This window comes from Erythrolamprus reginae, chromosome 7 (genome assembly GCF_031021105.1).
Source record: "Erythrolamprus reginae isolate rEryReg1 chromosome 7, rEryReg1.hap1, whole genome shotgun sequence".
NCBI classification, from domain to species: Eukaryota; Metazoa; Chordata; class Lepidosauria; order Squamata; family Dipsadidae; genus Erythrolamprus; species Erythrolamprus reginae.
Window position 1 is genome coordinate 85,682,778 of NC_091956.1, and position 26,868 is coordinate 85,709,645.

A 26,868-nucleotide genomic window follows, 5' to 3' on the forward strand; every position below is an offset into this window, starting at 1 on the left:
CCTCTGCCTTAAATACACATGGTATTAACTGTTTGGGACAATGACATTGGTAGGTTTTCAATATTAGGCGTCATTATCCTACTAGCAGTAAAACTCTTTTGAGAAATCCAAGTGATTGTTATTTCTTAACCTTCGCAGCCTCATGAAATTTCATCAGATAATTTCCAAGTCTCAAGGTTAAATCATCAGAAGCTTAAATTTTTTTTCCAGGAGTAGTTTCGCATTGAATTTTATTTATTTCATATTTAAAATGTCATTAATTACTAGAAATATAATGTAAGCACCACTGATTTCAGGGACAGACATTGATCACAAGTACAAGGACCCAAATAATTTTTTTCATAGTCAGCAAATTGCATCTTGTCTTGGATGGAAGATAGGTGAATCGTTTTCTATTATTTAGTGTAATAAATAATCTCAGCAGAGTATGGATTAATTAATAAATCATAGCTAAGCAAACTTTAGCTGGTATACTTTGCCCCTCAAATGAGGACTCAATGCGAAAGTCCCTGTTGTAAAGTTTTAATCCTCTGTGCATGCACAAAGCCTTCTGCAAATGCGCAGAAGGTGATAAATTGTGCACCTCCAAACCAGCAAGGAAGGTTAGATATGATGACGAGACGGCTAAATAATCAAATGGAAACAGAGAAAGTGTATAATTGGTGGAAGGTTAAAAAAGATTATTAACAATATACAAATAAATTTTAGAAAATTTGAATTTTTTAAATTGAACTAATGATATATGGAAATTTTAAGGACAAGTTATTAACATTATCAATGGATCTCAATTATTTTAACCATAACAAAAATGTTGAAGTAGATGTTATAGTATAGTAGTATATTAAGAAATTTTAAGGATAAGGTTTTCGGTTTTATTAATTGATTTTAATTATTTTAATTATATTGTTAAAATAGAAATACAGAAGTAGATTTTAAATTATATTAGGATATTACTCCAATTATTTTAATTATAACGTTAAAATGGAAATACCGATGTAGATGTGATATTATAGTAGTATATTATGAGTTATTTTTCTGTATTGATCTAAATCACAATTAGCCTTTTTTCTGTATTAGTAAGACTTCTATGCTTAGCGGAGCAATGGTTGTTGAATGTTGTTTGTCTTGTTTGTCATAAAGGAAAATCAATAAAAATTTATGGAAAAAAAAAAGAAAGGTACTGGTAAGTACATTTCACTGCTGATCAGGTGACATTCTAGAATAAATTAAAACCCACCTCTGCCACCAGGCATGGGGGAATTGAGATTCTCTTTCCCCCTAGGCCTTTACAATTCTATGCATGGTATGTATGTATGTATGTATCAATGGTATGTATGTATGTATGTATGTATCAATTAATATAATTGATTTTTAATCATTTCTAATACCAAATTACTATTGTACACTGTTTTATTGTCGCTGTTCGCCGCCCCGAGTCTCTGGAGAGGGGCGGCATACAAATCCAATCAATCAATCAATCAATCAATCAATCAATCAAGGTAAGACTGAATCCGACCAATTGCACAGGTAGGCATTTCGGGGAATACCTGGTTGCTTTCAGGTTCACCTTCGGGAGAGCCATTTCCAAGGCCCTCTTGGCTTCACTCAAGGTCATTCCCTGGCTGCTGATCCCATTAATATAATGGATGATATCCAGGATGTGAAGCGTTCCCTCCGAGGCTGCAGCAGACCTGGGTCTGATGTCACTGACATATAATACTTGATAAAGGCTGTCGTGGCCACCAGCAAGGGAAACACCTGGGAGGGAGGGAGGAAAAACACAGCTGCAAAGGTGGAAGGTGTATGATTGTAGAGTTAGGGATTTTACTATGTTATTGATGTTTTTTAAATTGATTTAATTTTCTACTATTGGATATTATTATTATTATTATTATTATTATTATTTATTGGATTTGTATGTTATGTTGCGAGCTGCCCCGAGTCTTCGGAGAGGGGCGGCATACAAATCTAATAAACTATAACTATAAACTATAGAACATTAAAAGCAGTGAAGGGCTACCAACTTTTTCACTACCCCACTGTGGGTGGAGGCTTATGCAGGAGGCCCTGCATTTTCTTCCGACCTCTTTCAGTGCAAATTGGGGGCTCTGGGGTGGAGCTCCATTTTCGCTATCCCATTGCGTCCCCCCCCCCCATCTGGTCAGCCACCCACCCCTGGTTAAAGGAAACAGAAGCAGAGCTCCCCAAGAGAGCCTGATGCAATGTGGTGTTTACCTAATTCTTCTTCAGAGCAGTTAAGGCTAATGTCAGGCAACAGGTGAGGAAATATAGGGATCTTGGGTTGTTCCAGAACTCGCCCAAGCACCAGCATGACCGTCTTTGGAGCAGCTCTGAGGAAACTGACTGCGTCTGTGTGGCTCATGTTGGTGACGTCTATCTCATTAACCTGCAGATGAGAAGGTCAGAGAAAGAGAGGGAGAGGGAGGGAGGGGGAGAGAGGGAAGCCGGAATAGAAGGAGGCAGGGAGGTGGAAAGGGAGGGAAGGAGAGAGGGAGGGAGGGCGGAAGAGAAGGAGGGAGTGAGAGAGGGAGGAGGGGGAGAGAGAGAGGGAGGGAGGGAGGAAGAGAAGGAGGGAGAGAGAGAGGGAGGGAGGGAGAAGCAGGAGGGGGAGAGGGAGAGAGAGGGAGAGAGAAGGCCGGAATAGAAGGAGACAGGGAGGGGGAAAGGGAGGGAGGGAGAGAGGGGGCGGGAGGGAGAGAGGGAGGGAGAGAGAGAGGGAGGGCAGAAGGGAGGGAGAGGGCGGGAGGGAGGGAGAGGGCGGGAGGGAGGGAGGAAGGAGGGGGAGAGGGGAGGGAGGGGGGAGGGAGGGAGCAGGAGGGAGGGAGGAGGGAGGAAAAGAGGGAGGGAGAGGGCGGGAGAGAGGGAGGGGAAGAGGGAGAGGAGGGAGGGGCGAGAGAGGGAGAGGAGGGAGGGAAGGAGGGAGAGGGCGGGAGGGAGGGAGGAGGGAGGGGGAGAGGGATGGAGAGGGAGAGGAGGGAATTTATTTATTTATTTATTTATTTATTTATTATTTGGATTTGTATGCCGCCCCTCTCCGAAAACTTGGGGCGGCTCACAACAAGTGAAAAGACAATCCAATACATTAATCCAATTAATTAAAATATTATAAATTTAAGAAAAACCCCTATACTAACATACACACACACACAAGCATACCATATATAAATTCAACGTGCCCAGGGGAAGATGTTTAGTTTCCCCATGGCATTCCTCTTGGAATGGCAAGAGAGGGAGAGAGGAGGGAGGGAGAGCGGTTCAAATCTCGTCACCGGCTCAAGGTGGACTCAGCCTTCCCTCCTTCTGAGGTGGGTCAAATGAGGACCCGGATTGTGGGGGCCATAGGCTGGCTCTGTTCAAAAGTGCTATTGCTGCTAACATATTGTAAGCTGCCCTGAGTCTAAGGAGAAGGGTGGCATAAAAAAAATCAAATAAATAAATAAAATAAATGAATTAATGAATGAATAGACAATAATAATCACCCCCAGTTAAAGCCATTGCAAAGCGCCATTCCAATAGTTCTCAAATGAATACGCACTTAAGATAAATGTCATCAAACAACGATTTTGAGTTGGTGATGTCCAGGTTATTTGCATAATCTAAAGAGTCCTGGTAGCAGCCCAACTCTGCTCCCTTCAAATCCTTTTCTCTCTTGCACAGTTTTTATGAGTTTTAGATTTGAAAATGTTCCTCACTTTGATGAGACGATCTCCAGGTCGCAAGCGCCCATCGCTTTTGGCAGGATCTTGTACCACGTCATGGATGTAACAGCCGGTGTTATCACTGCCTTTGGTCACCGTGAAGCCCAGGCTCCCTTTCTCAGACTTCGTCAGAACCACGTGGAGTTCCACTTCCTAGAGAACAAGAGACTTTTGTTATATACTGTTCGGTGCACGGTCTCTGGAGCGAACCCACCGACTCAAAAATCCCTTATTTCATGGTAAAATCACACTCTTCATTGATAAAAGCACACACAGCGAAAAGCAGATTTGAATGGCAAGGAAAAGGGAGTTATCTCTCCCTCCGGAGTGAAGCATCAACAAAAGTCTGGGGAAGGTGCCAAATTCGGCCTCAGTAGGATAATAGATTAGGCAAGTAGCTCAATTTTCTTTCATTGCTATAAAGGTTCAGTTTTAGATAATGATTAAAATGATTAATACTATTTAATTATTTCCTATTTTAAAAGTAATTAAAGATCATACCAAGGTACTAGAGAGGAAGGACAATAAAAAAAACTATGAAGTATTCAATAAACAATGCATAAACCTACTACCCCCACTGTGTCCCCACCCCCACCCCGTGGGGGCAGCAGCCCCTTACTGCCCACCCCCATCCCCACAATCGACAATGGGAAAAAAAGTCGGGAATTACTGGTTCATATTCATCTGCCTGTTTTTCCAGCTGGTTGAAGAGAGGAGCCAATCTGCCTTGCGGAGGAGACGTGAACTCGGAGACAGAAGAGTTGAAATTTTCTTCTGTAAAATTAAGTGTGAGGGTTCTTTGGTTGGCTATTGGTGACAGTTCCATTAACAGAGATGATGGAGGATTGCTACAAGACAAGAGAGGCAGGAGGAGGAAAAAGATTATTTCCAAAGTCACTCATAGAGTTGATAGAGTTGCCAGCCCCAGAGCTATGGGGATTTATTTCATTGTATTAAATTTTCGGCTTTGAAATAAGGCTTTCAGGACCCTTCGTCCCAGTTAACCCAAACTGATTATCTCTAGATGGGAGAAAGAGGGCATAATTTTCGTCACACAAGTGTGGCCAGGGCAGTTTTCCATTCTGTCTCTCATTATTTAGCCCAAAGACTTTTCTCTCATCTCACTACATTTACATTATCGGATATGAACTGGAAGAAAAGTGTATTAGACAACGGCTAGGAACATTTTGCTAACTTCCCAGCGGCTGATAAAGGTCCACAGAATTGGCTTTCTCCCGGTCCCGTCTGCCAAACAATGTAGGTTGGTGGGACCACAGAGAAGGGCCTTCTCTGTGGCGGCTCCGACACTTTGGAATCAACTGCCTCTGGAGAGCCACACTATCCCCATTCTGCCAGCCTACCAGAAAGCTGTTAAGACCTGGCTTTTCCGGAAGGCCTGGGACTATGAATGATTGTGAGTGTTTATGGTTTTTAAGGGTTGTTATTATGCTTTATAATTTTTTTATTGTTGATATTGTATTGTTTTTTCCACTGCTTTTAATTCCTGTTACCATTGGAATTGGGCGGCTTGCTTGCTTCTTTCTTTCGTTCTTTCTTTCTTTCTTTCTTTCTTTCTTTCTCTTTCTTTCTTTCTTTCTTTCCTTCCTAACTTCCTTCCTTCCTTCCTTCCTTATTTACTTACTTACTTACTTATTTGACTTCTATGCTGCCCAATCACTCATGGAGGCTTACAACAATATATTTATTTATTTTATTTATTTATTGGATTTGTATGCCGCCCCTCTCCGTAGACTCGGGGCGGCATACAAATCCATAAAATAAATAAATAAATAAATATATAAAATACAAAAATAAATAAATAAATAAATAAATATATAAAATACAAAAACAAGTCAAATATAGAATCTGAGTTATAAAACCTTAATTAAAAGTCATAAGAAACATAATGAACTAACCCAACATGCATTCTAGACATTCATACAATTTGGCCATGATTGTTGTTGGTTCATGGCCTCCAGGCCTGCCGGCAAAGCCAGGTCTTTGGCTAACTAAATAAATCACCAAATAATAACAAACATGACTGTTGTTGCAAAAATTCAGTCAAAATTCACTATTTTGATAAATGGGCAAAGGTGGCACGTGGAACTTTTTGCCCGTCGCCTTCGGTGAGTCTAATAGGGCTCAGAATCGCACAAGTGAAGGAATAAAACACAAGGCAAAACCATAAGCTATGAGACACGAGTCTACGGAGAGGGGTGGCATACAAATTTGATTAATAAATAAATACATAAAAACATGCCTGTTCTCCCCCCCTTCCTGCTTCCTAGATGACTCGTGTGGAGAGCAAAACGCTGCCTGGATCGCTTCCTTCTGCTTGCTGGATGTCTCATAAGGACTAGGCGCTTGAGGGGCTGACTGGCTCGGGGTTTGATACAAAGCGGGATTCCACTTCGGGTTGGCTGGGTTCACGGCGATTTCCTCCCCTCCGCTCCCACTGCTGTCACTGTAGCTGTCTCTCCGCGGAGGCGACCGGATCGGCTTACTCTGGTCGAGGGCTTCGTTTTCATCCGAGCTGTCACCTTGCCCTCCTCCGTTCGTGGGCGGCTGGTTTTCTCTGCCCGCCTTGGGGAATATTTGTGGTGGGGAGTGGATGGGGGTCTGGAAATGAGGGTGAGAAAATAATGGTTGGACAAAAGGACAAAGGGATATTTGACGGCCCAGATTCAAGGTTACAATGTTCACACACTCCTCCCTCCGTCAAGTGATCACATCTTTATTCATTTATTTATTTATTTATTTTTATTTATTTATTTTTATTTATTAATTTTGTCCAATACACAATGAATTATAGAATTAAAGGTTAAAGAGGAGATACTCATAGTAAAATATATCTAAGAAAGAATAGAAGAGAAGATAGAGGAATAAAACATATCAATGAAATAATAGAAGAAGAGATATAGGAATAGAAGAAAGGTACAGGAGATATAGGAGAGCGATAGGACAGGGGATGGAAGGCCCTCTAGTGCACTTGTACTCGCCCCTTGCTGACCTCTTAGGAATCTGGAGAGGTCAACCATGGATAATCTAAGGGTAAAGTGTTAGGGGTTTGGGGATGACACTATGGAGTCCAGTAATGAGTTCCACGCTTCGACAACTTAGTTGCTGAAGTCATATTTTTTACAGTCAAGTTTGGAGCGGTTAATATTAAGTTTAAATCTGTTGTGTGCTCTTGTGTTGTTGTGGTTGAAGCTGAAGTAGTTGCCGACAGGCAGGAGGTTGCAGGAGATGATCTTGTGGGCAATACTTAGATCTTGTTTAAGGCGTCTTAGTTCTAAGCTTTCTAGACCCAGGATTGCAAGTCTAGTCTCGTAGGGAATTCTGTTTCGAGTGGAGGAGTGAAGGGCTCTTGTGGTGAAGTATCTCTGGACATTTTCAAGGGTGTTAATGTCTGAGATGCGATATGGGTTCCAAACAGATGAGCTGTATTCAAGGATGGTGGGGTGGGCACGGAGCGATGTCGCGGGGACCCCTGCCCCCCCCCCAGTGGAACATGCTTTTTTTTACCGCAGGGAGAAGGGTTTTTTTGCACCAAACAATAGCACACAGCACAGAGCAGGAGACATGAAGTGCCGATAACAAACCCTTAAGAGACACCGTGGAAAAATATTTAAGAGGGATGAAAAGAAAGGAGGAGAGAGACGGAGATAAAGAGACAAACATAAGTCATCTGAAAGCTAAGTCGAGGAAATAAGCGTATGTAGCGCTTGGCTTCACGGTGACTACTGTGGGAGACGGGGAAAGAGCATTATGTTTACTGTGTCTAAAACAGTTGGCAGCGGACAGCATGAAGGCAAATAAATAAATGCGTCACTTGAACACATTACACCCCGATCACACTGATAAGCCGCTTGAGTTTTTTCAGCAAAAACATGCCAAATATTGCAAAGAATAGTCCCGACGAAGAGTTGTGTGTGTGTGCGTGCGAAATGTTTACTACTTCCTGGAGGGGAAGTACTTTTTACTACTTCCTGCATGCGCAGGAACCCAAATCCCATGCTGACGTATGCGCCCACTGCCAGGAGCACACGGTAGCGCCAGCGACGAGCTGGATTTCCCTGGTGAGCGTGCAAAGTTTAAATCTTTGGAAACCATTATGAGCCTGTTTTTTAGAAGAAGCCAAGCATACTTCTTAATTCTTACCAATAGCGTCGGATCAATCTCCGGCAATATTCCAGGAAGCGGTCTGCAGAGGAGAAGGGTGACTTCCGGAGATGTTCCCCTGAGAGCGGAGATGACTTCCTAAAGGGGGAAACATTACTCATAAGATACATTTGGGACCAGCCTGCAATGAATAGGGCCGTGATGGCGAACCCAGGACATGTGTGCCTGAAATGGCACATGGAGCCATGTTGCCTGGTATATGTGGCATCGCCCATTCCTCTTCTGGGTTTCCGGCGTGCATGCGATGAACATCTGGCCTTTGTGCATGACGGAAACTGGAAGAGCTGGCCTTCCATTTTATGGCGTGAGTATGTGAGCTGGTCAACGGATCGTCATGAACACATGCCAGTAACCGAAAGACTTAGTTGGCTGGCGCGCATTGGAAACCGGAGGATCATTTTCTGGCATGCACAGGCTTCCTGGGCAGCTCCTCCTCCGGGTTGTGGCTCAGAATGAGTGTGCAATGCACGCTCACTTTTTGGCACTCGGTGCCAAAAAGGTTTACCAACACTGAAATAGGGTAACAGTTAAAGAAAGGAAGAAGAATTTGAGGGGGCTGAAGGCCACATTTAGAGTAGAGTAGAATAGAGTAGGGTAGGGTAGGGTAGGATAGAGTAGAGTAGGGTAGAGTAGAGTAGGGTAGGGTAGCGTAGAGTAGGGTAGAGTAGAGTAGGGTAGAGTAGAGTAGGGTAGGGTAGAGTATAGTAGGGTAGGGTAGAGTAGGGTAGGGTAGAGTAGAGTAGAGTGGAGTAGAACATTCCCCATGTATGGAAGCAAAGAAATTGGCAGGAATCACCAAAATCTCCCATCCCACCACTGCCTACACCTGCACTGGCTTCCAGGACCGACCCGGTAGGAAAAGGTAAGTGCGGCCCATCACTGCACCTGATTCATCACAAGATCCATTACAAGACCCCCCCCAGCACCACTTGACACATACCTGAATAATCAAAAAACCCTACTAAGTCCTTATAAACACAAGAACATTGACCCGGATGTCCCCTAAACCAGAGGGCTTCAAACTTGGCAACTTTGAAGACCTGTGGACTTCAACTCCCAGAATTCTGCAGCCCGCGTAACTGCCAATCTTAAAGTTGCCACGCTTGAGGACCCCTGCCCTAAACTCTGCTGAGAATGTTATCTAGGCTGATGATGAAAGAAAGAAAGAAAGAAAGAAATTGATTGATTGATTGATTGGATTTGTATGCCACCCCTCTCCGCAGACTCGGGGCGGCTAACAACAGTGATAAAAAACAGCATGTAACAATCCAATACTAAACAACTAAGAAACCCCTTATTATAAAACCAAACATGCATACAGACATTCCATGCGTAAATTGTAAAGGCCTAAGGGGAAAGAATATCCCAGTTCCCCCATGCCTGACGGCAGAGGTGGGTTTTAAGCAGCTTACGAAAGGCAGGGAGGGTGGGGGCAATTCTAATCTCTGGGGGGGAGTTGGTTCCAGAGGGCCGGGGCCGCCACAGAGAAGGCTCTTCCCCTGGGTCCCGCCAAGCGGCATTGTTTAGTTGACGGGACCCGGAGAAGGCCAACTCTCTGGGACCTAACTGGTCGCTGGGATTCGTGCAGCAGAAGGCGGTCCCGGAGATAATCTGGCCCGGTGCCATGATGTTCGGAAACCAACTCAAAAGCTCCGAGAACGAGCTTCCCCCCCCTCCCCCAGGGTAGGAGGCACTAACCTGCTGAGATAATCCTTTTAGAGAAGAACCGTTGACTTTCAGGATGACGTCTCCGACCTCGATCTGCCCACTCTCTGCCGCTGGCTGTCCCGGAAAGAGTTTCTTCACCCTGACTATACTGGAGCCGGGCTGTTCAGGGGTGACGCTGTCTTCACGGCAGAAACTGAAGCCGAGGCCAGAACTGTTTTTCACGAGTTTCACTTCAAATGTGTTGTCTGAAAAGGAAACGAACCCTGTCACTGCACATCTGACCCTTCATCTGTGCCCACTCACCCTATATCTTGAATCTGAACAGCTAAAGTCCATCTGTAATAATCAGAAAGGCTGAACAAGGCTTGGTCTGTCACGCAGGATGCTGCAGTTGCTGCAGAAGTATGAAAAAGGGACATTGAAAAAAACATTTCATAAACAACTGGGAGAATGGGAACCATCTGAAAATAGTTCTAGGGTTACAGGGCAGATAAAAAACGCAAGAGCTAAGAAATAGTTTAGAGATGTCCAGTGAAAAAACAGATTTTGATTTCATCTACTGTTGTTTGAAGCTTTATTCGGCTTTTAGGCCATTCTTTTTCCCCAGTGGAGCAGGCTTGAGAAACACCATTCCAATAAAAGCAATAATGTTTAAAACAATAAATACAAACATCTATTTATTTATTTAAATAAGTTCAATCTGAAGATGGCAGGCTGGCAATAGAATAGAGCAAAGATGGGGAACATATTTTTCTTTTATGTACGCTGAGAGCATCTGCAGCAAAGACAAATTCCTTGTGTGTCCAATCACGCCAATAAAATTCTATTCTATTCTATTCTATTCTTATTCTACTATTCTATTCTATTCCATATGGCACAGGTGCCACGCTGAGCCATATCTGTGGCACACGAGCCATTGTCCTAGCTCAGATCATTGATTGATTGATAGATTGATTTGATTTGATTTGTATGCCGCCCTTCTCTGAGGACTCGGGGAGGCTCACAGCATATAATGTAACAAAACCGTACAACGACAAATCTAATTAGTTTTAAAATTACAATCTAAAAATCAAGTATTTAAAAACAATAGAGCATGTGTGTACCGGTGAGGTGATGTTTGGCTCGCACAGAGGCTCTGGGAGGGCGTTTTTGGCTTCCAGAGAGACTCCGGGGGGGGATGGGAGAGGGCGTTTTTACCCTCCCCAGCTCCATGGAAGCCTTTGGAGCCTGGGGAGGGCGAAACACAAGCCTATTGGGCCCACCAGAAGTTGGGAAAGAGTCCGTTTCCGGCCTCCAGAGGGCCTTCAGCAGTGGAGGGAGCTATTTTTGCCCTCTCTAGGCACTGAATTATGGGTGTGGGCACCCATCGTTGTGCAATAGCACGCACGCATGCTCTTTTGGCACCCGAGGGAAAAAAAGCCATCGCTGGAAGAGAGAATCTGGTTCTGCAATAAGTGATGTAGTGATATAAATATGAGACACGAATTAAGGCCAATGTACGTGTCCCAGAATAATGTTGCAAGATCTAACCAACACAGATCAGATCCTGCAAAAGTTGAAACATGATGAGTATTGCAAAGGCAGAGCATACTTTTTGCGGTTAAGCAAGACAGAGCGAAAAGAAGAAAGGTGCACATTTAATAGAAAAATAAAAGGGGAAGAGGAATTCATGTGCAAAGCACTATTGTTGATTTTCAGGGAAACCAAATAAAGACATGTCTCTTGTAAAGCTTTTCTGCTTTTACTGCCTGATGTTCTAAAACTAAAGGTCGGACGCATGCCCAGCCTTCAGTCCTTATTTGCTTTTGTGGGTTTTATTCAACGAACTGCAAACAGAGTTTGTCCAACAGAATGAAACATTATGACTTGTATTAGACTGTTATGGCTCCAACCAAACCTCATTTCTTATCTCTCCCAGTTGTATTTGGACAGAATCTCACCATCAGTGACAAAGTTGTATTCTCTCGCACTTGACGTCTTCTTCAAAGGTTTCTCCAACACAGCACCATGACCGGGTTTATTTGTAGGTGCGCACTGTGATGTTGTGGGGACTTGAACTCTGGCAGCTGGAAGTTGGCCCTTTTCCAATACTAGATGAACCTCCTGCAGAGAGAACCACAATTAGTTAGGGCTTTAATAATCAGATAGCGCTTAACTGTGATGGCCGACCCACAGAATTAATTGAAGATGGACAAAGAGTGGAGGACATTTGAGAGTCTCTCTATTTGTGCCCTAATTTCAAAACTGCCATAAGAGATAAAAAGTGTTGAAGGGTTTCACAGGATCTCTTTATCTCTCATTACAGGTAATCATCAACTTACAGTCATATAATAATAATAATAATAATAATAATAATAATAATAATAATAATACTGTGGAGATTTTTTTTTCATTGGGTTTTTTTGGGGAAAAAAGACATCGTGATTGTGGAGAAAAAGAAAGTATGGATCATCGACATCGCAATCCCAGGAGACAGCAGAATTGAGGAGAAGCAGCGAGAGAAATTAGTGAAATACGAAGATCTAAAAATCGAGCTGCAACGACTCTGGCATAAGCCAGTGAAAGTGGTCCCAGTGGTCCTTGGCACGCTGGGCGCAGGGCCAAAGGATCTCAGCGGACAAAACCATCGGAATTGACAAAATCTCCATCGGTCAATTGCAAAAGATCGCTTGACTGGGATTGGCAGACAACGATAGTGTAAGCACTGCTGATATGACTGAGGATAAGTTTCAATGTGGTTTTTCTTGTTCCTTCCTGGGATTGTAGTAATGTAAAGCACCCAAAGTCAAGATGACTGTCACTTCCTACCTGGCCAGTGTTTCTCATAATTTCCACAGCCTGTTTGTGTGTTGCTCCTTCCAATGTGGTCCCATTAACAGAAAGCACTCGGTCACCTAACAGGCAACAAGAGATACTTATAAAAATAAGGAGAAGCAAACAGATAGCTCTTCTACAATCTTTTATTTAACCCAATAGCCAATAATTTGAGAAAGACATTTACCGTAAGTACTTCTGAACCCTGAACCAAAGCTGGAATGCAAACCTCAAAATAACCACTAGACAGCAGCAAAGATAGGCAGAAAACAGAAAACCTCCCTGCTTTGCTGCCACCTGGTGTTCAACCAGGTGTATGCAGGCTAAATTTGGTAGACATACTTACAAGCAGATATGATTATGATAATCTCAACTGGTTACAAGAATGTAAAACTTGAATACTTAGATTTTTTTAGAAAAATCTGAAGTTACTGAAGCTGTCTTGAAGCACTGATTTATCTAACCCAAATGAATGTCAATAGTTCTCCAGAGTGTCAAATGGAGCACCTGGGCTCAATCTATGTTCAAACTATGTTCAAACCAGGGATGGTTCTAACTGCTGGTTCGCTTCCTCCTGCACTATGTGGCTGTACAGAATGCCAAAAATCCCCCCCCCAAGCCAAAAACAAAATGGCAGAAATAAGTGGTCAAAGTAGGTAATGCTTTATCAATCCCTGTAGCTATTTATTGATTTATTTTATTTATTTATTAGATTTGTATGCCGCCCCTCTCCATAGACTCGGGGCAGCTCACAACAATAATAGGAAACAGTTCATAACAAATCTAATAATTTTAACGATTAAAAAAGAAAACATTGAAATCCCCGTTATTAAAACATACATACACACAGGCATACCATACTTAAATTGTATAGGCCCGGGGGAGATGATTCAATTCCCCCATGCCTGACGGCAAAAGTGGGTTTTAAGGAGTTTACGAGGGTGGAGGCAGTTCTAATCTCCAGGGGGAGCTGGTTCCAGAGGGTTGGGGCCACCACAGAGAAGGCTCTTCCCCTGGGGCCTGCCAAACGACACTGTTTAGTTGACGGGACCCGGAGAAGGCCAACTCTGTGGGACCTAATCGGTCGCTGGGATATACCAGCTATCGTGTGGCCCGTACTGATAGGAACCCAGTACTAAGCCCATCCATCTGGAACCCATGTTGCATATCGGACATTCATAAAATTGAGAATGTCCAGAGATATTTCATGTGGCGAGCACTACACTCCTCCATTCACAATGCAATACTTGATGCCGCCAGGCTTGAAATTTTGGGCCTAGAAAATTTAGAACTACACCACCTTCGATCTGACCTAAGTGTAGCACACAGCATCACATGCTACAATGTCCTATCTGTTAACGACTACTTCAGCTTCAACTGCAACAATACACGATCTCACAATAGGTAGACACTTAATATAAACCGCTCCAGACTTGATAGCAAAACATTCAGTTTCAGCAACAGAGTGGTCAATGTCTGAAGGACATTACTTGACTCTGTGGTTTCTTCCCCAGACCCCCAAAACTTTAACCTTAAACTGTCTACAATCGGCAACACCCCATTCCTAAGAGGTCTGTAAGGAGCATGCGTATGCTCACCAATGGGCCTACCATCCCTGTCCTAAAGCCGCCTTCCACATTTTGATACTTTCAGCCCCCAAATTACCCTGGTACTCACCTTTCTGAATCCTACCATCACCTTCGGCCGCTCCCTTAGGAATTATGGCCTTCACATAAAGTCCTCCATACTTCACACTAGTGTTCACGCCACCCTACGGAAATTTTAAAAAGGCATTAATACAAAATAGATGTTTTCATGAGAAGGCTAACACTGAAATCCAATGGCTTATTTATTTATTTATTTATTTATTTATTCATTCATTCATTTTAATGCCGCCCTTCTCCTTAGACTCAGGGCGGCTTACAACATGTTAGCAATAGCACTTCTTAACAGAGCCAGGCTATTGTGCCCCCACAATCCGGGTCCTCATTTGACCCACCTCGGAAGGATGGAGAGGCTGAGTCAACCTTAAGACAGTGCTGGCAAACCTTTTCTTCCTTGGGTGCCGAAAGAGCATGTGTGCATGCTATCGTATATGTGCAAGTGCCCAAATCCATAATTCAATGGCTGGGGAGGACAAAAACAACTTCCCCCAGAGGCTCTCTGGAGGCCGGAAACGGACTCTTTCCCAACTTCTGGTGGGCCCAATAGGCGTGTGTTTCACCCTCCCCAGGCTCCAAAGGCTTCCCTGGAGCTGGGGAAGGATAAAAACAACCTCTCCCATCCCCTCGGAGGCTCTCTGGAAGCCAAAAACGCCCTCCCAGAGCCTCTGTGAGAGCCAAAAATAGCTGGCCGGCACACACATGCACGTTGGAGCTGAGCTAGGGCAAAGGCTCGCGTTCCAGCAGATATGGCTCCGCGTGCCAGCAGTGGCACCCATGCCATAGGTTCGCCATCACTGGCTTAAGAAATCCCTGCAATTGCACTATTCATGCAAACATTTCAGCAGAAATAAGAAGCAGACAAGCTAAACCTTACATGAACTACAGATGGTTTTTGAGCTACGTGCAAATTAGAGGCCAATTTCAGCCAACATGGATGGCTAGGGAACTCTGGGAATGGAGAGGCTGGGATTCCCCTGCAGCATTGCAAAAACACGGAAGTCCGGAGGTGGGGTTTCCCATGGAGGGGAGCCTCAGGGGCATCCCAGCAGCACAAAAACGGGCGCTTCACTGGCAACGGAAGTCCGGAGGTGGGGTTTCCCATGGAGGGGAGCCTCAGGGGCATCCCAGCAGCACAAAAACGGGCGCTTCACTGGCAACGGAAGTCCGGAGATGGGGTTTCCCATGGAGGGGAGCCTCAGGGGAATACCAGCAGCACAAAAACGGGCGCTTCACTGGCAACGGAAGTCCGGAGATGGGGTTTCCCATGGAGGGGAGCCTCAGGGGAATACCAGCAGCACAAAAACGGGCGCTTCACTGGCAACGGAAGTCCGGAGGCAGGGCACCCGAGCGGCAGCGGCTTGGATTCGTATTGTGGAAATAGTTTGGAAGAAGAGGCAAAAAAATCTTAAACCCTGGGTTCGTCTCTCGAAAAGTTCGTATGACGAGGGGTTCCTAAGACGAAGTATCACTGTATTCCGCTTTCTGATCACCAGAGGGCGCTCATGGGATGCCTGAGAAATTCATTTAGTTCCTTTTGTTTTCTTGCCAGGGTGCCAATAACCCGCCCTTAAAAAACACTGTAAACCTGGATAAATAACTTATAGGTCTCGATGGATTTACTGCAGGGATGAGAAGTTGAGCAATCTGTCAGGAGACTGGTATCGTAAGCATAATCTCCATGTAAATTAAACTAGCTCTGTATGTTAGGACAGCTGTGGAAAATTCACACTAGCAAAGAATGAGAATATCATACATAAGCAAGTGGAGCCCTGTTTTGCAAATTATTATGTCGTTTGCAAACTACAGTAGGATGGCACTGTTTATTTATCATTGTTTAACCGAATCCTCTTAGGCTGCCTTTTGCACTCTTATTTTCTCCCTTGTTCTTATTGACATGCATATATATATATACTTGCCAACATTTGGGGAAGTTAATTACAGCCCCCGTTGCCATAAAGATTAACCTCCAAGGTGCTTTAAGACTATACTTGTTTGCTTTATCTTTGGCAAATTGGTATTTCCAGCTGTTAGGAAGCAGATGCATTCACTCTAAACATACATTTTTTTATTAAGAGTCTTCATCTTGGCTTCAAACATTTATTTGCCTTTCTTTTCTTTTAACTTACTACACAATTGTGGATGTGGCCTTGTTTCTTTCCGCGACAGTTACACAATTTTTCCCCTTTGCTATTTTCAAAATTATTGGCATACATAGGAATGCTATTTTATTTTATTGCAAACACTTTTGCAAAAAAAAGGGTGGGAGGGGAATGCTATCTTGTTTATTATGCAGGAACCCTTTTTTCAATGAAAATAATAATGTCTCCAGCCTTCCATGGGGGTCACTGGCTTTGCCTGTTATTTCCTTGTCAGCGGTTTTGCTGCACCGCACAATGGTCGCTATTGCTGTGCTCAGCTCTTCTGCGGAGCCAGAGTTGACCAACGGAAGACGGCTATACGCTAGCAGAAAGCTGACATCGCTCCCTCGCCACGTCTGCGTTCTCTAGGGTAGAAAAAGAACTGGGACCATCTTCAATGGCTCTTGCTGGGGATGGCACAACTCAGAGTAGGATGGAAGTGTAGAGGGTTGCAATTGACTACAGCAAGGGGGGGGAAAGGAGGATCTAAGACAGGGGTAGGGAACGTTGGCTCTTCTATGACTTGTGGACTTCAACTCCCAGAATTCCTCAGCCAATCATGCTAGCAAAGGAATTCTGGGAGTTGAAGTCCACATGCCATAGAACTTTGCCTACCCTTGATCTAAGAGGAAGAGGAACAATGGTGGGTTGCTACCAGTTCAGACAGGTTTGTGCAAGGCGGTGGTGGAAATTTGGCCACGTTCGCTGAACAGGTAGTGATAGACAGCTTGCCACACCCCCGAACTGATTCCCCATTTGAAAGCGTTTGGCAAAGAACCCGTTGCACATGCGTAAAGGCTTCTGCACATACACAGAGGGTCAGTAACAGGATGGGATGCATGTGCACTTCTGACACAACACACGCACTTCCAAACCAGTACAGAAAGTAAGAGAAACCCACCACGGAATAGGGAGACATAAAAGTACAGTGGTGCCTCTACCTAAGGACGCCTCTACTTACGAACTTTTCTAGATAAGAACTGGGTGTTCAAGACTTTTTTGCCTCTTCTCAAGAAACATTTTCCACTTACAAACCCGAGCCTCCGAAACTGTAACCGGAAAAGGCAGGGAGAAGCCTCTGTGGGGCCTCTCTAGGAATCTCCTGGGAGAAAACAGGGCCGGAAAAGTTGGGGAAAAGCCTCCGTGGGGCCTCTCTAGGAATCTCCTGGGAGGAAACAGGGCTGGAAAAGGCGGAGAGAAGCCTCCGTGGGGCCTCTCTAGGAATCTCCTGGGAGAAAACAGGGCCGGAAAAGGCGTGGAGAAGCCTCCGTGGGGCCTCTCTAGGAATCTCCTGGGAGGAAACAGGGCCGGAAAAGAGGGGGAGAAGCCTCTGTGGGGTCTCTTTAGGAATCTCCTGGGAGGAAACAGGGCCGGAAAAGACGGGGAGTAGCCTCCGTGGGGCCTCTCTAGGAATCTCCTGGGAGGAAACAGGGCCTCTGCATAGCCATAGAAAACCACTCCCCTGATGTGTATCCACCCCAGTCTATCTGCACAGTATTGAAGTATTTTGGTCTTTTGTTGTTGTTGTTCCCTTCTGGCTTCTTGACCGTCTCTTTGGAATGGTATGTAGATGCTGGTTTATCTTATGTGTCTGTTGATGACTGAAATCGACAGTGTTTGCGTTTATTAAGTTTTGCTTTTTTGCGGGAGAGGGAAAAAGTCCAGCCTAAGACTGATTTGTCTTTATGTATATTCCGTTGCCCTGCACAGATCTGCCACTATGTCCAGATTAGCATAACTGCAGGATCGTTAAGAAAGATAAAGATTAGCAACAAGCAAGTACTTGACCGTGTCTGTTTAAGGTCCACTTCTTCTCTATAAATCATATGTCATAAATTTGAACAGGAGACAAAGACAAATCAGCTTAAAACCTTGTCAGACAGTACCGTAACACTGATGCCCAAGCCGTTCTCGTTTTTGACCAGTTTGACTTCAAAGATATCTCCACGTTTAAGAGGCATTTTAGAATTCACAGAGTTGAAGAAATTCACCAAGGAAGGGACCTTTATATAAGAAGAAAAACAGGCAGGTTATTTACCCTGTTAGAAATAATTTGTGATAGCAATGTATTTACAAGTAGCCCCTGTTTAATGACCACAATTGGAACTAACTTGGTTAAGTGAAGCACTGACTAAATAAAACCACAACTTCTTGCAATTTTACTTTAGCTTTCCTTTGGTTTATGGACCTGCCAAGATCATAAATGTGAGAACTCGTGGCAAAGTTATTTTTTTCATCAACTGTGAATGGCCCCTAAATGAACCAGTTGCTGAACAAGGATTATCTGAACTGAGATAACCAAGGGATTGAAATAGAAAAAAATATTCCTATATAAATAGAACACAAAGATATACGGTATATCAAAAGAGCATTATAATCAAATATAAGCGTATTTATCCCAGTGTAATTTTCATCTACATGTAATAAAGATGGTTTACAAAAACTATTTTTTACAATGAAGAAGCACATGACTGCAGAAAATATGACTTCAGCAACAGAGTTTGAGACAAAAGTACGTAGAAGTTTGGAACCCATATCACATCTCAGACACTATCACCTTTGAAAATGTTGAAAGATATTTCACCAGAAGAGCCCTTCACTCCTCTACTCGAAACAGAAGACCCTGCGAGACTAGACTTACAATCATGGGTCTTGAAAGCTTAGAACTACGATGCCTAAAACATGATCTAAGTACTGCCCACAAGATCATATGCTGCAATGTCCTGCCTGTCAAAGACTACTTCAGCTTCAACCACAACAATACAAGAGCCCAGATTCAAGCTTAATATTAACCGCTCCAAACTTGACTGTAAAAAATATGACTTTAGTAATCGGGTTGTCGAAGCCTGGAACTCATTACCGGACTCCGTAGTGTCTTCCCCTAACCCCCAACATTTTACCCTTAGACTATCCACGGGTGACCTCTCCAGATTCCTAAGAGGTCAGTAAGGGGAGTTGAAGTCCAGATATCTTCAAGTTGCTAAGGTTGGGAAACACTGGATTACACAACCTCTATCAACTCAAAAGCCTTTACTGTAGCTATGCTAAGAAATTATGGTAAAACAATCCACTATAATTTTTAATATAATTTGTATCTGAAGTGTGGTGTGTCAACCCATCCAGTAAAAAAAAGCAACCCTTTTTTTGAGTTTGACAATTTGCGAGACAGTGATTGCCAGGCAATAGAGCAATTTGCCCCCTCTTTTAATGTCCTCTCTTTTTCCATCTGCTCCTCTCCAGTTCTCTTAATGACTGAGCTGGAGGACTTCTCATACCAATGTGAGTTTGCTGCTGGCAGTGAATTGGCTATTTATAGCTTTCAGTGCAAGTGAAAAACACCAATTTGTGAACTTAGAAATGATTAGAGACAACTCAGAGAGCTGAAGCAAGTCAAGGATCAAAGAACAAAAAGTTGCATAAATAAATCTTTATGAGCCAAATTCATCACAATAAATTGGACTATCGGATCTGGCAGACCAGAGCTCTCATGGTAGAGGTCTAATAACCCTAACAATAACTCATAAAAAATATTGCTAGTACCAAAATGTTTTCTATCTCAATATTAACCAGGTTGGTGAAATAAGCAAAAAAAATCCTTTTCTTTCTTTCTTTCTTTCTTTCTTTCTTTCTTTCTTTCTTCCTTCCTTTTCTCCCTCCAACCATTTCTTTCTTTCTTTCCTCCCTTCCTTCTTCCCTTCCTTCTTCCTCCTCCTCCTCTTCTCTCTCTCTCTCTGGTGATAATATGAACTACACATTTCACTGTGTAGCTTAAGGGCAGGAGTAATTAGCCAACAGAACCACTGATACACAATACCCTGCACATCCTTTCACCATAACCAACCTGCTCTAATAGACATGGGGTGTTTTTTTGCTAGAGTAACAGTGTCAAACTTTCGGCCCAAAACCCAGATGTGTCATGCGCTGGCCATACCACCCCGGTTTAGCAAAGGGGGGAGGGAAGTCGCGCTACATCACGTGATGCTATGAGTTTGATTCCCCTGGGTTAGTGGAAAAGCCATACAACTGAAACGAATTGTTAGTACAAGGTACATGGTTGTTAGGGTTTGCCATTGTAAACTACCTATTGTAGTCTCTTGTACTATCACTTTAAATATTTTAGGCTGGTTCGCCATAAGAGGGCGCCAGTACTCCTTCCCTCAATGATGCTTTATCGCTCATTCCCTTTTGATTTGCCTTGAGGGGGGAGTGTACTTGCTTAGTGCTTGTGTTTGCTTAGTGCTTGTTAGTGCTTGTTTCTGTTTTGTATATATGTAAATAGTACTTATTAAGCATAACTAAGTCTGTGTCTTTTTCTTTGGCTTTACCACATATCCACACTCTGTTAAAATTCTCTGCTCAGTGTATGTCAACGGTCTCATAGCCTAGCTATACCGAGACATACCAACACGAATGTTACCTTTTTCAATGCTGTTTGCTCCAGGCTGCTGGAGTAAGTGGCTTCGTCCATGTCGGAATCCCCTCGGTCAGAATAGTCAGGGGTCTCTGGGGCCTCGGCCATGCCAGTCAGTTTGGTTTTGGTCAAGTTGGTCTCCGAAGAAGATCCATTCCTCTCACTACATTTGGGCCCCCCCAAGGGAGGATTGCTGCAACGTTGGAATTCCTGCTGGTCACTGATATGGTGGCCAAAGCTGTGGTTGTTTTGGCTCTGGGACAGGCTAGCACTCTCTGTCCTGGAGTCCTGGGAGCTGAGACTGCCGCCCCATTTGCTCGAGCCAATAGCAGATAAACTTCCAGAGTTGGGTCTCCAGTGACTCACTGGCCAGTTCTGCTCCTCTGAAGAGGACTCGGCCTCCTGGTCGGCCATCAAGGACGACTTCTTAAAATATCCCTTTCTTTGGAGACTGGACGTTCCTAAGGGCAAATGGAAGCACCAATGATAAAGTGATCACCTTTAAAGACACAGACGTGGCAAAGGTCAGTGTTTCTTAACTTCAGCGACTTTTAAGATGGGTGGACTCTGACTCCCCAGCCAATATATTGGATTTCTTCTCTACATCTTATCACTTATTTATTTTATTTATTTATTAGATTTGTATGCCGCCCCTCTCCGAAGACTCGGAGCGGCTCACAACAACAAAACAGTACAAATCCAATGATTAAAAACAAATTTAAAACCCTTCATATAAAAACAGTCATACATCTCAGACAAACCATACATAAAACGGAAACGGCCCAGGGGAATCATTATTCTATAATAATAACAATAATAACAACAACAACAACAACAGAGTTGGAAGGGATCTTGGAGGTCTTCTAGTCCAACCCCCTGCTTAGGCAGGAAACCCTACACTATTTCAGACAGATGGTTATCCAACATCTGCCTAAAAACTTCCAGTGTTGAGGCATTCACAACTTCTGGAGGCAAGGAGTTCCACTGATTAACTATTCTGACTGTCAGGAAATTTCTCCTTAGTTCTAAGTTCCTTCCCTCCTTGTTTAGTTTCCACCCATTGCTTCTTGTTCTACCCTCAGGTGCTTTGGAGAATAGCTTGACTCCTTCTTCTTTGTGGCAACCCCTGAGATGTTGGAACAATGCTATCATGTCTCTCCTGGTCCTTCTTTTCATTAAACTAGCCATGCCCAGTCCCTGCAACCGTTCTTCATATGTTTTAGCCTCCAATCCCCTAGTCCTCTTCGTTGCTCTTCTCTGCACATTTTCTAGAGTCTCAACATTCTTTTTGCATTGTGGTGACCAAAACTGAATGCCGAATTCCAAGTGTGGCCTTACCAAGGCCTTGTAAAGTGGTATTAACCCTTCAGGTGATCTTAATTCTCTCCCTCTGTTGATGCAGCCTAGAACTGTGTTGGCTTTTTGGGCAGCTGCTGGACACGGCTGGCTCCTATTTAAATGATCGTCCACTAGGACTCCAAGATCCCCCTCAGAGTTACTACTGTTGAGCAACGTACCACATATACTGCATCTGTGCGTTTTGCTTTTCTTACCTAAATCTAGAAACTTACTTTTTTTTTTTTAGGATTTATTATTTTCTGGAGTTGTTAACCAAAGCTTTCTGTTTTAGTCTAACTAGGGACCAATGGTTATTAGTAACAGAAGATCCCAATCATGACTTGGTTTGGTTTAGGTTTTTTCCTCTGGTCCTGCTGGTCATTATTTGTTGGTACACTGTAATAACTAATCCAAGATAATTATATTTTGCATGACCGTAAGGGACTATATGAAATAAAAACATATATGTTTGCACGTATCTCTGAATCAGCCAAATAAATTCCACCCACACTTCAGTTTTTGAGTCCAAAATATTCATTCTAAAAGGAGAGGACAATAAGAGAATTTATAAGCCTGAAAACAAATATAAATTAGAATTTATATTTTCCACAAATTTGGAAACTGAAGAGAATTTGGGGATTAATTTTACACCAGGTCTACAAGGGTCAAACCTGCTTGGAAAGCTCATGAAGACTTCTCTTAATCACATTTCAGCTGACTATGAAAAAAATTAAGTTTCATCTTGCCTATTTGGTCTTGATATGAGGATTTTGGCTGCTGTAGTTCTAGGTCTTTGTTTTTCAACTTTTATTAGCTCCATTCTTCTTCTATTTTGAATTTTATTGTCTGTTTTGAATTATCACAATCTTGGCAATTCCACAACCCTCCCCCAGTTATCTGAGCCTAGAGCCAAGTTCAAGTATTTGGATATACAAAGAAAAGCAACAATCACAGAATGAGTCGACCACCTTGAAAGGAGTTGGTCATCCTGTGACTATCCTTTAACAATGCTCTTGTTCTCTCACCCCCCCCCCCCTTGTCTTTTCCCATCAGAAACGAATTTTATTAGAAACATAGAAACATAGAAGACTGACGGCAGAAAAAGACCTCATGGTCCATCTAGTCTGCCCTTATACTATTTCCTGTATTTTATCTTACAATGGATCTATGTTTATCCCAGGCATGTTTAAATTCAGTTACTGTGGATTTACCAACCACGTCTGCTGGAAGTTTGTTCCAAGGATCTACTACTCTGTCATTAAATAATATTTTCTCATGTTGCTTTTGATCTTTCCCCCAACTAACCTCAGATTGTGCCCCCTTGTTCTTGTGTTCACTTTCCTATTAAAAACACTTCCCTCCTGGACCTTATTTAACCCTTTCACATCTTTAAATGTTTCTATCCTGTCCCCCCTTTTCCTTCTGTCCTCCAGACTCTACAGATGGAGTTCATGAAGTCTTTCCTGGTAGGTTTGATGCTTACGACCTTCCACCATTTTTTACCCCATCTTACCCCAACGTTCAATTTTATCAATATCTATTGATCTATTATCAATATCTATTAACATTCTCACTGATGACAGTGGTATTCTCACTTATGAATGCTGCATTCATTTAATGATCGCTGCCAAAAAGTTATAAAAATCAGGCTCCATTATGGTTATTTATTTTATTATCAAATTGATTGGCTACCCATCTTACACTGGGAAACTCAAGGACTACCTGAACAGGTAGCTGCTATGTTCCTGCGCCTCTTTTTTTAAGCTAAAGCTCTTCACAGTGCTAATAGTGGCTTATTTAAACCCACTTGTACAGAAAAAAACAATCTTGAAAAAGAAAAATACTGAATAGAACAGAAGGAATTGCAGGTTGCTGCATATGAATTGTTAGCTTGGAAAGAAGTTTTATTTCGGGAAAATACCTTTAACTGATCCATCCTTAGGTTGAGAAACGACAAGGGTCACATTTTCTGGAGCATGCTCAATAATTTCTAACGCTGCAGGATGGCCGACCCCTTCCAAGCTCACATTGTTTACTGAAATCAGACGATCTCCTACATAGATGGATTAAATCAGAAATCAGCAATCCAGAAGACAGTAGATGTTTCTAAAATGTTCTCTCCTCTACTGATGTTTCCAAAGTTTACCATTCATTGCATTGCGCGAGGAAACATTCTTCCAAGCATAAATATTATTAAACCGGAGCAGCAAAATATGGTAAACTCATTGTGAAATGTTGAGGAAATGTATTACACGCATTAGTAACAGAAAGAATCATGTGTATGTGATTAAGTTCCCTTACATGAATTTGCCACATTCAGGTAGCGCATTGCAGCGCACACTTAGCCCTGGAAACGGAATGAGAACACTCATCTCTAACCTTCACCATAACACCAGTCGATGATCTACTGACCACTAGCACTGCTAGTTCGCTTCTGCTGGCTGCCCGCTACACCAGTGTTTCCCAACCTTGGCAACTTGAAGATATCTGGACTTCAACTCCCAGAATTCCCCAGCCAGCAAATGCAAATCAACTATAACTGTGTGTTCTGGCTCATTGTACAACCTCACAGTTCCAGCTACTAAATTTAAATATCTGACTGGGGTAAGATACATTTATTATACATCTTACTCTATTAACAATAAACTCTAGTCTCTTTAGTGTGGGAATTTATAAAGTCTAAATGAACATTCTTACAAATGAAAAAAAAAAAGAGTCCATTGGAAGATTAAATAACTTCAATATTTGAAGGTGTACAAATAAATTAAAAAAAAACCATCTTCAACCATTATAGGTCAAATAATTCCAGTAGGCACAGAATGGAGATTTTTTATGGGGTCAAAATGAAACTTCTAGTCTCAAGGAATATAATGGAAACCTTTGACAAAGACATGACTACAGATTTAAACAGTTCAATTCTCATTTCTTTTTATTTTACAAATATTCTGTCATGCTTTTTCTAACCACATCACCATGAATCAAGTAGTAAATGATAAAATGATTTAGTAAAATGATTTAGAGCTGTAATAACCCTAGTATTTATTCATATATCTCAATCATTATCTCTGTTTCTATCTCTAAATCTCTATCTATCTATCTATCTATCTATCTATCTATCTATCTATCTATCTATCTATCTATCTATCTATCTATCTATCTACAGTATCTATCTATCTATTATCTATCTATCTATCTATCTATCTATCTATCTATCTATCTATCTATCTATCATCTATCTACCTACCTACCTACCTACCCACCCGCCTGCCTGGGTGACAGTTATAAAACAAGTAGAAAAATAATTAAAATTTATTAAAATATTAAACCTACGCAGAGGTATAATCAATTCTTATTTTCTGGGAAATCACCTGGTTTTAATGATCCTTGCAAATCAGCCGGTCCTCCAGGAATGACTGAATGGATAAAAATCCCAAGATCAAATTTTCCAGTCTTCTCCCCACCAGTTATCTCAAACCCTGTTAAAATTAACTTTTTGGTTATTCATAGCAATATTTTACAACCAATTGTTTACTGATTTATTACTGATGGTTTGCCAGGTTATTTTTCCGGGTAAAACATACTCCTCAAATTTCTTAAGACTAAAATGGATCACAGTTGAATTGTCCTAGCAGAGAATCCTCGTATGAGTGGCCAGTATTGATCTCCAGCTATCCTGCCCTATTGTAGAACTTAACCAGTTACCCGGAGACTACAAAGTCCACACTGGGGCCAAGAACTTTAGAAATATGCATTCAAAACGCATTTGGAAGACACCACACTGGGGAATGTCTAGACTGAAACATCTGGATTCCAATTTTATTGGCACCGGATTGCTGGGTTTGTTACCTATTAGCTCTTTGTACAACACAGAACCGTGGAAACCACCAACACCAAATATAATAACAACCACTATCAGGTGGTATCTAAGAATAATTTAGGACTTGTTTGGATAATGATTGAAAGAAGAGAGGAAATTATCTGAGACATAACATTTCTATGCAGTACTGGACTCGACTGTTAAAAGACTGCTTGTACCATCAGGTTTATTAAAATATTTGATCATTAAAGACCTTAGACAGTGTTCCCTCGATTTTCGTGGGTTCGAACTTTGCGAATAGTCTATACCACGGTTTTTCAAAAATATTAATTAAAAAATACTTCGCTTTCCCCCCCTATACCACGTTTTTTCCCGCCCGATGACATCGTATGTCATCGCCAAACTTTCATCTGCCTTTAATAAATATTTTTTAAAATAAACTTTAATAAATAAACATGATGAATAATAATCTAAATGGTTGCTAAGGGAATGGAAAATTGCAATTTAGGGGTTTAAAGTGTTACGGGAAGGCTTGTGATACTGTCCATAGCCAAAAATAGTGTATTTACTTCCGCATCTCCACTTCGCGGAAATTCGACTTTTGCGGGCGGTCTCAGATGCATCCCCCGCGAAAATCGAGGGAGCACTGTATTACATATTGTTGTAAACTGCCCAGAGTCCTTCGGCATTGGGAGGCATACAAATTTAATAAATAAATAATTAAATTAAATTAATAATATAGAAATTTCAATTGCAAAATATATTTGAGATCTTTGTGTTGGGTACAAGCCAATCACCACCGCTTTACTGTTGAAAACCTAACATGAACCCCTAATCTGGATTATTTTTAGAGCATAACTCTCAATATCCTTTATCAGAATTCAGATGCCAGAGATTAGAGAAATTATAATTCACAACAGTAGGAAGGAACTCTGATTGGAGAAAATCGGAATAACACAATTTTCAAATTTCTCAATGAAAAGAATAAAAATCACAACGTGATGACTAGACCACTGCAAGATGCTCTTGAAGATGACTCAAATCTCAGGGACGGTTCTGACAATGGAAACCTCCTTTCAATGCACTTTCTCTTTTGATTTCTGTATTTATATATCAG

General features: G+C 42.3%; 1 protein-coding gene across 4 annotated transcripts in view; it reads right to left on the reverse strand.

The window, feature by feature from the left end:
- Positions 1-26,868, reverse strand: part of PTPN13 (protein tyrosine phosphatase non-receptor type 13) — a 138,608-nt gene that overhangs the window by 24,259 nt on the left and 87,481 nt on the right. For 3 of the 4 annotated variants that reach the window (XM_070758054.1, XM_070758053.1, XM_070758052.1), the window contains exons 21-34: positions 25,303-25,410; positions 23,856-23,987; positions 20,603-21,057; positions 18,072-18,188; positions 14,061-14,154; positions 12,378-12,463; positions 11,510-11,672; positions 9,600-9,814; positions 7,881-7,979; positions 5,980-6,338; positions 4,390-4,567; positions 3,714-3,872; positions 2,236-2,407; positions 1,548-1,758 (exon numbers count right to left, since the gene is read on the reverse strand). In XM_070758054.1, coding sequence (XP_070614155.1) covers positions 1,548-1,758; positions 2,236-2,407; positions 3,714-3,872; positions 4,390-4,567; positions 5,980-6,338; positions 7,881-7,979; positions 9,600-9,814; positions 11,510-11,672; positions 12,378-12,463; positions 14,061-14,154; positions 18,072-18,188; positions 20,603-21,057; positions 23,856-23,987; positions 25,303-25,410 — 2,548 coding nt within the window. The remainder of the gene's footprint in view (positions 1-1,547; positions 1,759-2,235; positions 2,408-3,713; positions 3,873-4,389; positions 4,568-5,979; positions 6,339-7,880; positions 7,980-9,599; positions 9,815-11,509; positions 11,673-12,377; positions 12,464-14,060; positions 14,155-18,071; positions 18,189-20,602; positions 21,058-23,855; positions 23,988-25,302; positions 25,411-26,868) is intronic. The other variant, XM_070758055.1, reaches the window with a different exon arrangement.